General features: G+C 52.1%; 1 protein-coding gene across 1 annotated transcript; it reads left to right on the top strand.

The window, feature by feature from the left end:
• Window positions 1-2,786: 2,786 nt before the first annotated feature.
• Window positions 2,787-3,722, top strand: LOC108514168 (olfactory receptor 2V2-like; the record flags this gene model as incomplete). The annotated part of the gene is given in 1 exon segment (XM_017850232.1): window positions 2,787-3,722. A coding segment is annotated over 1 exon segment (936 nt), but the record flags the coding sequence as incomplete, so codon positions are not given.
• Between the last annotated feature and the right edge of the window lie 8,159 nt (window positions 3,723-11,881).

Raw genomic sequence — 11,881 nt, 5'->3', positions numbered from 1 at the left:
GACAGGAGTGGGGCTGGGAAGTCCGCGCGTGGTGTCTGTCCGGAGCGGCTTTTCTAGGAGTGGGAGGGCAATAGGCGGGGCACGGGCGTGTTGGGGGGGCGTTCCGCAGGTGCGACCAGGTAAATCTTAGTCTCTTCGGATTGACGTCACCTGGCGCATGCCCGGTTGGTCTGCACCTTCCTGGGCGCCGGCTGCATTTTCGCGCCCGCGGGAAAAGCTGGTAATGAAGAACCCGGACGTGCGCCATCTTGCCTCCGTTCGTCCAAACACACAGTAGTAGGGCTGGGCATCTGCAGACAGGAAGGGGAACTTCTGCTGTGAATTTCTGGGGGACCTGGTTTGTTTTGCTGGTTGGTTGGACCTCGGGTCCATATGGCCAAGATGATGTTTGAAGACTGTGGGAACAGCAGTTTGCTCCTATAGAAAACCCCCACCACATCATACGTAGGTGTGTTATGCCCAGACCGTTTATTCCCCGAAGAAGACCACCAGAGTCCAGAGTCAAAGCCAAGCGGGGAGGATCTTTACTGCAAGTTCGAACTTGGTCCCTCTGTTCCACAACATACAAGAGGGCCCCGAACAATGCGTACGCTCGCTTTTTATAGCCCGATGTAAATAGGACTTGTAAGGTTACAGAGGAACAAGGGAATTCTTTAGGTTACAGCATTACAATTAACATATTAAGTTATACATTTAGCGGTGATCTATTGGTTCCCATGCTTTCAGTAAAACTACAAACGGCTGTGTCGTTATCAGGGATTTTTCCAGGTGGTGTTTTCCTAAAGTTGAGATATACGGTGGGACGTGTTTGTAGTGGGCTCAGGAAGTTGAGAGATATGAGAGATATATGGTGTTTGTACTGGGCCCAGGAAATTGAGAGAGATATGGTGTTTGTACTGGGCCCAGGACTGAGGAATGTGCCTGATTTCTTTCAGGTGTTGTTGGTGGCAAGGACCCCTGGGCACATCTTCTAGGGCACAAGTCAGGACATGCTCCACTCTGTGGGACACAGCTCAAGTGGCTAAATCCAAGGCTCTGCACCTGGGCAGGTGCATAAGAGTTGAGGACATTACTCCAGGTCTTTGCACAAAGAACATGTCCTACGGAATGGCCTCATTTTGTCTTTGCAGCGAGAAAAGGACCTAAATACATCTGCATGCAACTGTCTTGTATTTGTGCCTCTCACCCTTGTCTTTTGTAAACTGAAGACATGCGCTGGCACTCACAGTTCTGCACGGGAAGGAAACTAGCACTGACCTCTGCTACACTCAGGTCAGGAGAAAGCTCTCCCCCCAATAAAAGGGAAATCCTCTGCTTTCAGAACATGGAAACTGCAGCTGCATTTCACTTCAAGGGTATTGTTTTACTTAGTTAACATGCAACTGAGTATCTCACCGTGGGACCATCTTAGAGACAGAGCAGAGAGCAAACCATGCAGGAGCTCCCTGCCCTCAGGACACTCAGCCAGTGGAATAGAGCTGACGATTCAAAAACCACAGGGCCAGGTGCAGTGGCTCACTCCTGGAATCCCAGCACTTTGGGAGGCCGAGGCGGGAGGATTGCTTGAGATCAGGAGTTCAAGATCAGCCTGGGCAACATAAGGAAACCCCCCCCCCATCTTCACAAAAAATTAAAAAATTAGCTGAGCATGGTGGTATGCACCTGTGGTCCCAGCTACTCGGGCAGCTGAGGGGGGAGGATTACTTGAGCCCAGGAGGTGCAACTTACAGTGAGCCTTGATCACACCACCACACCCCACCCTGGACCACTCTGTCTCCACAACAGAAAAAACGCCCCACTAGATAAGTAAGCATGCAGAGTATTGGGGGTGATGAGAGCTGCGGAGTGAAAGCAAGCAGGGAAGGAGGACAGCATGGGGCGCTTTGCAGCAAAGTTCTCAATGAGCAGAAGACATGTGGGGGAGACCTGAAGGAGGGTAGACGAGTGGCGAAGATGCTCCGTGCAGACGGAGAAGGAAAGGTCCTAAGGTCAGAGGCGTCTGGCTTACTCCAGGAAGAAAATAATAATAAAAGGGCCTTGGCAGATGAGACACCCGGAGTCAGGGGTGAGGGCAGGGAGCTGCGGGAGGGGGAGTGGGGGGAATCCTGGAAGGGCATTGGCCCTTGCTGGGAGTGCGTTGGGAGCCAGTGGCATATGCTGAGCACAAGACTGACACCACCTGGCTTAAGTTGCAGGCGATGCCTTCGCCCTCAGTCTGCTGGGTGAAGCCAGGGACCAGTCAGGAGGCTGTAGTGACCCCAGCTGCAGCCCTCAGCAACACATGCATTGTGCCAAAGAGGTGCCATGTGTATGGGAAGGGATCACCTGGCGGGGTCAGGTGGGAGCCCTTTGTGGCAGAAGTGGACTTGAGCCGAGATGGCGCCACTGCACTCCAGCCTGGGCAACAGAACGAGACTCCGTCTCAAAAATAAATAAATAAATAAAAGATTTGGTGTCATATGGTACAGCCAAGACTTCGCCTGCTGACGGGGATTGTCTGAAGGTCTCTGACATATGAAACAACTCAGTTCTTGTTTTTGTGGTAAGGATACATACAGCACATATACACAGTTCAATTCTAGGAGCCAGGAGGGCCCCTACTGCTATGTTAGGGAGATACGAAGGAGTGTTCCCTATTGTGTCCCAAAGCTTCAGTTGTTTAGCTCTAATGAGTCACACACAAAATAACTGACTAAAGACATAGCAGCAGAGGACTATAAAGAGATGTCAGTCAATCTAACACATCTTTTTCATATTCTCAGGTGACCAGGAACAAAAACTGAGCCATGGAGACATGGGCGAACCAATTATCCACAAATGACTTCATCCTCTTGGGCATCTTCTCCCACAGTACTGCTGATCTTGTCCTCTTCTCTGTGGTTATGGTGGTCTTCACAGTGGCCTTCGGTGGGAACATCCTCCTCATCTTCCTCATCTGCATGGACCCTCAACTTCACACCCACATGTACTTCTTCCTCAGCCAACTCTCCCTCATGGACCTCATGTTGGTCTGTACCAATGTGCCAAAGATGGCAGCCAACTTCCCGTCTGACAGGAAGTCCATTTCCTTTGTGGGCTGTGGCATACAAATTGGCCTCTTTGTCTGTCTTGTGGGATCTGAGGGGCTGTTGCTGGGACTCATGGCTTATGACCGCTCTGTGGCCATTAGCCACCCACTTCACTATCCCATCCTCATGAATCAGAAGGTCTGTCTCCAGATTACTGGGAGCTCCTGGGCCTTTGGGATAATCGATGGCTTGATCCAGATGGTGGCAGTAATGAGCTTCCCCTACTGTGGCTTGAGGAAGGTGAACCATTTCTTCTGTGAGATGCTATCCTTGTTGAAGCTGGCCTGTGTGGACACGTCCCTGTTTGAGAAGGTGATATTTGCTTGCTGTGTCTTCATGCTTCTCTTCCCATTCTCCATCATCGTGGCCTCCTATGCTTGCATTCTAGGGACTGTGCTCTGAATGCATTCTGCTCAGGCCTGGAAAAAGGCTCTGGCCACCTGCTCCTCCCACCTGACAGCTGTCACCCTCTTCTATGGGGCAGCCATGTTCATCTACCTGAGGCCCAGGCGCTACCGGGCCCCCAGCCATGACAAGGTGGCCTCTATCTTCTACACGGTCCTTACTCCCATGATCAACCCCCTCATTTACAGCTTGAGGAACCGGGAGGTGATGGGGGCACTGAGGAAGGGGCTGGACCACTGCAGGATTGGCAGCCAGCCCTGAACCCAGGGCATCCAGTGCCTGGCTCTGCCATCTCTTGGCTCTGGGAATGTTGAGTTAATAATTCTCTCATTTTCAGTCTTGGCTTCCTCATTAATAATGAGGATTGTGACACCCGCAGACTTGGAAGTTCTTTTTAAACACTACATCAGTTCGTTCCTTCTTTGTTTTTTTCTTTCTTCCTTTCTTTCTTCTTTCTTTCCTTTCTTTTTTTTCTTCTTTCTTTTCTTTTCCTTTCTTTCTTTTTTCTTTCTTTCTCTCTTCCTCTTTCTCTTTCTTTCTCTCTCTCTTTCTTTCTTTTTTTTTTCAGGGTCTTACTCTGTCACTCAGGCTAGAGTGCAGTGACACAATCTCGGCTCATTGCAGCCTTGATCTCCTGGGCTCAGGTGAGTCTCCAGCTCAGCCTCCTGGGTAGCTGGGATACAGGTGCCTGCCCCACACCTGATGAATTTTTTAGTAAGGGATTCGCTATTGTTGTAGAGATAGTGTTTTCTCGAACTCCTGGACTCAAGCAATCCGCCTTCCAGAGTGCTGAGGTTACAGGCGTGAGCCACCACGCACAGCCAACATCAGTACTTTTTATCTGATGAAGAAACAATTTTCCCCCCAATCTTTTGTGTACTAATTATTTTGTACTATACATTGAAAATGAGGCCGGACGCGGTGGCTCAAGCCTGTAATCCCAGCACTTTGGGAGGCCGAGGTGGGCGGATCACGAGGTCAGGAGATCGAGACCATCCTGGCTAACACGGTGAAACCCCATCTCTACTAAAAAAATTCAAAAAAATAGCCGGGCGAGGTGGTGGGCGCCTGTAGTCCCAGCTACTCGGGAGGCTGAGGCAGGAGAATGGCATAAACCCGGGAGGCGGAGCTTGCAGTGAGCTGATATCCGGCCACTGCACTCCAGCCTGGGTGACAGAGCGAGACTCCGTCTCAAAAAAAAAAAAAAAAAAGAAAAGAAAATGAATATAGGACATTGTAAACCAGCACTGTGCAGAAATAAGGCGTTGGGATTGCTATCACTCCTTATTTAATATTGGAATTACCTCTACTGGAAGAAGACGTTGAGCTGAGCCTCCTAACTCTCCTTGCTAATGTTTTATTCTGTGCTTACTCTGTGGGAGACATCGCTCTATGATCTGTGTATAGACATGTAGATCCCACCTGTATGATGTTTATATGATGTCTCACACCAGTTGTAGCCCAGCACTAGGGTCTTAGATGAACAACTTACAGATGACAGAAAATAAGCCTTTATAGTTCTCTTTGGAGAATGTCTACTCCTCCCACTGGGAACGTCATAAAGACGTATTCAGAGCATACAAGTTGTCTTTGAGATGATGAGGGACAGGGTAGAGACGTGCTTGCTTGTGTATTCAGTGGAAATCCCCCGAGCCTGCTGTCTCCTCACCACGCCCTAGCAGTGTGTGCCACTCTGTGTCAGCTCAGCTTCTGTAAGGAGAAAACTGGCTGAACTGCTTCCCCTTTGGGGAATGAAGACTGGAGCGTGGTGGCAGAATTTCATCTGCTATTTGAAAACTGATTTTCAGTGTTTTGGTCTGAACTATTTGCAGGACTTGTGTCCATTTTTCCAAGCTCTGTGCCTGTCCTTTGCACATATTTGCAGTAGAATCCTCTTTTCGCGGAAAAAATTATCTCCGTTGAAGGCAGAGAGAAAAGAGGCCAGAACTGGGCCTCAGGATTAGACTAAACCCCAGGGAGGTGTTTGCTGGGTTTTGGAGAGGTGGAAGGAGGTGGCACCCAGGGCCCACCGTGGGAGATGACTTTAGATTGTTCACTGAGCTTAATTCTGGCAGAAAACTTTCTGTGGTGAAAATATGAGGCCCATTTTACAGGAGAGGAAGCTACGGCTCAGATCGGTAAGTCCCTGCCTCATCGTCCAGTTTTCCTCAGGAGGTGTCTCCAAGGACTGGTGAAAATAGAAGTAACTTTCCTTAGTCACGGGGCTGCAAGATTTTCCATTATGTAAATGGATCTTAGTGTATTCTATGACCACTTGCTGATATCACTTAGGTAGTGCTCAACCTACCAAATTAATTTCAACTTTATAATATCAAATATCTTTCTGTGTATTCTCCTCATTCTCATCGTACCTTTTTGCCTCGTACAAATTTCAATTTGCCCCAAATTCTCCTGTTCCAGGAAGCGTCCCTGATTAACCTCAGATTTCTCTAGGATTTTGCACCCCTCAAACCATAAGTACCCTGAGCGTTGCAACCAGAACTGTTTATAGCCACGGAACCCCGAAACTGGAAGAAAATTTAGAGCAAACTTAATCCAGCCCCTTCTATGATGCAGAATTTTGGACACAGTCACCCAAGCCAAAGTTTTACCAGCCTCTGCCTCATCCAGTCCCATGATGGGGGAATTCCTATTTCATTTTAATTGCATTTCATTGGCATAGACTTGATGTCCTTAATTCATTTCCCACACAAGGACCAGGTAATTCCATCAAAAATATCTACTGAACACCACTGGCACCCAAAAATGTGGTAAGTTCTATGTCACAGAAAGTTTCCACAGGGTCCTCTTCTGTCCAGGAACACAATTCAATTCACTAACCAATACCTCTTATGAAACAAGAGTTGCATAATTAGTCTCAGTGTGAGCAACTGCAAACTTAGAGATTTGCAATTGTTAGAGATTTGTAAGAAAATAATAAACAGAGAGAAAATATGTGTAAGGGGGGGCAGGTGCGGTGTACACATCTGTAATCCAAGCACTTTGGGAGGCTGAGGCCAAGGTGGGAAGATTGCTTGAGCCCAGCAGTTGGAGACCAACCTGGGCAACGTGGTGAAACCCCATCTCTACAAAAAATACAAAAATCAGCCGGGCGTGGTCCCTTGGGAGGCTGAGGTGGGAGGATTGCCTGAGCTTAGGAGGTTGAGGCTGCAGTGACCCATGATGGTGCCACTGCACTCCAGCCTGGGCCACAGAGTAGAAGCCTGTCTCAAAAATAAATAAGTAAATAAATAAATGAACAAAAAATAAAAAGAAAATACATGTGAAAGCACAGGAGAGTAAAAGAAGCAAGAATCTTGCCAGGGGTCAGACATTGCAGTGTCACTGCACGCCAGCCAGGGCAGCTCAGACAGAGCCTATCTCTACAAATTAGAAATGTTCCATTTCAGCTGGGCAGGGTTTCTCATGTTTGCAATCCCAGCACTTTAAGATGCCAAGGCAGGAGGATCACTTGAGCCCAGGAGTTTGAGACCAGCCTGAGCAACATGGCGAAACCCCATCTCTAGAACAAATAAAAATAAAACATGAATTTTAAATTTAAAAATTGCTCTACACCTCCATTTGGAAAGACTGTGTATGTGTTTGTGACATGTATGAAAGCTAAGCTGGCCTCTCCGTAACGGCGAGGCTCAGATCTGTCCTGATCACGTTGCGGGCCAAAGTCTGACCCTGGAGGAATCAGTATTCTCTGCTGTAGGTGAGGTCAGCGCCCGTCCCCACCCAGGACAACCAACGGCCACAGGAGGGCAGCAGAGAGCCACGATCCCAATCAGAGGAGCGAGCATGGGCAGCACGGGACGCATGCAGGTGTTTACATTTGTTTTCTTTTTTATTTAAGGGACCTGTGCCATCGTATTGGTCTGAAATAGCCAGGGATGTGGCCATAGAGACAGATCTAGTGCCGGTGAAGGAGAGAGCGGAGTGGGGTCCAGACTATGCCAGCCTCCCTCCTGCTGCCCTTGGCAAGGCTGCCAGCCTCTCTGTGCCTCGGTGTCCCCATCTGTCACATGGGGATAATAACAGCAGGGACTGCAGGTGGCTGGCGACAGTAAAGAGAGTGAGGTGCGTGGTGGCAGTGCAGGCCGGCCCAGGAGGACCCCGTGGGAGCTCCTACTAACTGCGGAGAGGATTAGCAGGGGCCCTGCTGAGGACAGCCAGGGGAAGGTGCGAGGAAGGGGCTCATAGGAGGGTGGTGGGAAACACCTGCAGGCAGAGGATGGGTGTGATTGTGGGGACCTCAAAAGCCACACCCAGAGCCAGGGGGCGCTGCAGGGCAGGGGTTGCAGTGGGGAAGTGCCCACGGCCTGAGGTCCCCATGGGCAAGGCCCTCCCCTCTAACCCCTGTGGGCAAGGCCCTCCCCTCTAACCCACAGCCATCCCCAGGCCCAACTTTCAGGGGTGCTGGGAGGTCTGCCTGTCTCCCGAAGACCCACTGTGNCGAGACCAGCCTGGGCAACACAGCGAGAACCCGGCTCTATAAATAAATAAAACATAAAGTTTTTTTAAATATTAAATTTAAAAACTGTTTGGCCCCTGCATTTGGAAAGACTGTGTATGTGTTTGTGTAATGTATGAAAACTAAGCTGGCTTCTCCCAAACATAAAGCCTCGGATCTGTCCTGACCACATTGTGCTCCACAGTCTGACCCTCCAACACCCTACAGGAGTATCGGCTGCTGTCAGTGAGGTCAACGCCCTTCCCTAGCCAGGAAAACCAGCGGCCACTGGAGGGCAGCAGAGAGCCACGATCCCAACCAGCCCGGGAAAGAGCGGCTTTTTGTCTGTTTTTCTTGAGTAACCTGTGACATCACATGGGTCTGAAGTAGCCAGAGATGTGGCTGTACAGACGAATCCAGTGCCGGTGGAGGAGAGAGGGGAGTGGGGTGCATTGTACTCCAGCCTCCGACCTGGAGCCCTTGGCAAGGCTGCCAGCCTCTCTGTGCATGGTCGTCCTGATCAGTCACATGGCTATAATAACAGCATGGACTGCAGGGGGCTGGCGACACTAAAGAGAGTGAGGTGCGTGGTGGCAGCGCAGGCCGGCCCAGGAGGACCCCGTGGGAGCTCCTACTGACTGCGGAGAGGATTAGCAGGGGCCCCACTGAGGACAGCCTGGGAGAGGTGGGGGGAAGGGGCGCATGGGAGGGTGGTGGGAAACACCTGCAGGCAGAGGGTGGGTGTGATTGTGGGGACCTCAAAAGCCACACCTGGAGCCAGGGAGCGCTGCAGGGCAGGGGCTGCAGTGGGGAAGTGCCCACGGTCTGAGGTCCCCGTGGGCAAGGCCCCCCCCCTCGAACCCACAGCCATCCCCAGGCCAAACTTTCAGGGGTACTGGGAGGCCTGCCTGTCTCCCAAAGACCCACTGTGGTCACTGTCAGATTGGGACCTGCATGAGGGTGACCAAGGCAGGCAGGTCTGGGACTCTCTGGAGCAGGCAACCGTGCTCTCCGGCCTGTTCCATGACCGTCTGTCTGTGTGGTCCTGAGCTGACACCGGAGGTTGATACCCCACCCTCCACACATGGCAAAGTGCAATAGTAGCAACCTGGCCATGGCAGCGCACACTCACAGGCCCACCAGCACAGAACTGCAGGGAGCAGGGGGCACACAGGGAGTAGACCAAGGTTTTGGCCTGTGCCAGGCCCTGAGCTCAGAAGCATGCAGGGGCTTTGCCCAAACCCACGCTAGGTGCAGGCTGGGGAGGCTGCTGCAGGAGGAGGAAGAGCCCCGAGCAGACGAGGGGAGAGACTGCTTCTGAATGCCGGGGAGACACAGCCAGAGCCTGATGACTGAAAAGTGAGCAGGGGCTGGGGCTTCCTAGGAGGCAATGAGAAGAGGGCAGCCCAGACCCAGTGAGATCACACCTAGGATGTCCCCAAGAAACTCTCAGGGGTGGGGTCAGGGCGTGCATCGTCACTGGGGGTGGGGCCAGGATGAGCATGGTCATTGGGGGTGTGCAGCCATGTGGAGAGCCCAGAGACCAGTGGGGAAAAGGGAGATGTGCCCAAGATTGATGTCTAGAGGCGCCCACACCCTCACACACCCAGGTGCCCTGGCACGCACAGCCCTGCTCACACAGCAGACGTGGGGAGAGGGGATGACTGAGTGTGCGCACAGCAGGGAACAGATAAATGAATTTAAAGACATGGATAAGTTTAAAAGCTAAAGAAGGGCCTTGTGCAGGCCAATGCTGAGTGGAAACGAATGCAGGAGTCCAGTTACCCCTGCTGAGAGGGGAAAACCAGTGTTTTAAACTCAGGACCTAGAGTCCGGTGATCAGGAGGAAAGAGGTTCCAGATAAGACCCAGATAAGGAACCTCCTCACCCCCTCCTCCCCCTAGAGACTAGAGCAGAGGGGGAGGCCCACAGGCAGCACAGCCTTCAACTCCTGGTTTCCCCAGAAGACGCTGTGAGCATCTGACCAAGTGACCTCTGAGGCCCCCTCCAGGACACTGTGACAATTTATACCAATCTGCACTTTTGCTCCTTGAACTCTTGTCTTTGAGGGCCAGCTCGAATGATGACAATGGCTCTTCTGGTCAACTTATCCAGACTCTGTCCTGAGAGGGGTAAGCAGGGCCCAGTCTACCCAGGGCCCTCCCTGTCTTCTGGAACACCCTACGAGTCCTTCTGAGACAGTGATCAGGTTTGCCTCAGCCTAGAGCAGCTGAGCCAGCAGTGGAATGACTCTAATGACAGACAACTGTGAGCTCCTGCTGTGGCCCAGGCCCAGGGCTCTAGGGGTCAAGGAGTCAGGAAGAACAGCTATGCCGGGGGGATGCCGGTGGGGCGGCGTTTGGGAGTGGGTGCCCCATCTCAGTCACATGGGCCACCTTCTCCACCTGTACTGAAGGACAGCCCAGAAAACCGGCTCTTTATCTTGGCCTTCACTCACTCTGCTGAAGGGCAGGATATTCAGCAGAGATCTTAGAAACAGGACGAATCTCAGGGACAGGAAAGCTGAGAGTTTAGAGCCAGCAGGGACCTTTGAGATCATCTCATTCACCCTCATCTTGTTGATGTGAAAACAGGCTGAGATGGCAGTGGCTGGCCTGTGGTCACAGAGCGGGTCCCCAGACTGTGCCCAGGGCGTGGGTATGCATCGCCTCCAGAAACACACAACACTGGAAATGAATCCAGATGGCTTTCCAAATGGGCAAAAGCAGCGCCAACCTGGTTTCTCCTCCTGGACGCATTGGAACAACCAGCCAAGCAGCCCCAGAAGATCACTTCCCCCACCTCCAGCCTACAGGTGACACTTTTGAACCCCCCAGAGCCTCCATTTTTAGTTTGGACTCTGCCTTTCTGTTCACCTGGAGATCTCAGGCCTGAAAGGTCTTACTATGGTGAAATCATGTTTCCCTCAAAATTCATCTTAGCACTCCAACCCTCTTTACCTCAAAATGTGACTGTATTTGGACATAGGGCTTTTAAAGAGGTGGTCACGCTAAAATGAGGTCACTATGGTAGACCCCAATCCAATCTGACGGGTGTCCTTAGACGAAGAGGACATGTGGACACACGGGGCCATCATGGGTGCATGTGCACAGACAAAACACCACGTATGGACCTGGAAACAAGGTGGCCACCTGCAAGCCAAAGAGGGAAGCCTCCACAGAAAAGCCTCCGTGTGCCTTGATCTTGGACTCACAGCCTCAGACCTGGGAGAAAACGACCATCTGTTGTTGAAGCCCCAGGCTGTGCTATTTTGTTCTGGCAACCAGAGGAAATTCCTACAGATATTTTCACAGACAGCCCTGGCACTCCCAGGCCCATGCCCAGGGTGAAACTCGAGGAAACCCAAGCCCAGCGCCACCTCCCAGTCACAGGTGAAGGGCTGCCTGGCTGGCTGCTGCCCACACAGGCTTACAGCTCACAGGGAGCAGGGTCTGAAGCCCCATCTGCTCAGAGGTGCCTTCTCCAGAAAGCTTGCAGGGGGAAGATGCCACCACCGCAGCTCTCCAGCACCGCTGTCCCTCTCTGAGCTCCAGCCTCACCCCATCCAGGACACAGAGTGACATTCAGGTGGGTTTGGGAAACCAAGGAGCACGCAGGCTGTCTCTGTGCTCAGACCAGTCCTGAGAGGGGATGGCCCCGATGGGTTTCCCCAATAGCTGGCCCATCCGGGGAGGCGGCGTCTGAAGCTAGATAAGGGCTGCCCCGATGACAGTATAACCGCCACCCTTGGCAGAGAAGAGATCCAGAAGAAAGAGGCAGTTCCCGCTCCTGCGAGGGGACAGCGGCGCAGCCCTGCGCTCAGGCGCGCCTGGCAGGTCTCCCTGGAGCCATTGCGGGAAGGTGCAGGGACCCCTGGCTTCGGGCCAGCCGCTGAGGCTCCAGGTCCTCTCCCCGGGCGGGCGAGCTGCGAGCGAGCTGGGGCGGCGTCGGC

Source organism: Rhinopithecus bieti, unplaced genomic scaffold (assembly GCF_001698545.2).
Source record: "Rhinopithecus bieti isolate Rb0 unplaced genomic scaffold, ASM169854v2 scaffold_33891, whole genome shotgun sequence".
Taxonomy (NCBI): domain Eukaryota; kingdom Metazoa; phylum Chordata; class Mammalia; order Primates; family Cercopithecidae; genus Rhinopithecus; species Rhinopithecus bieti.
The sequence above is the reverse complement of the archived record's forward strand: the minus strand, read 5'-3'. Positions and strand labels throughout refer to the sequence as shown.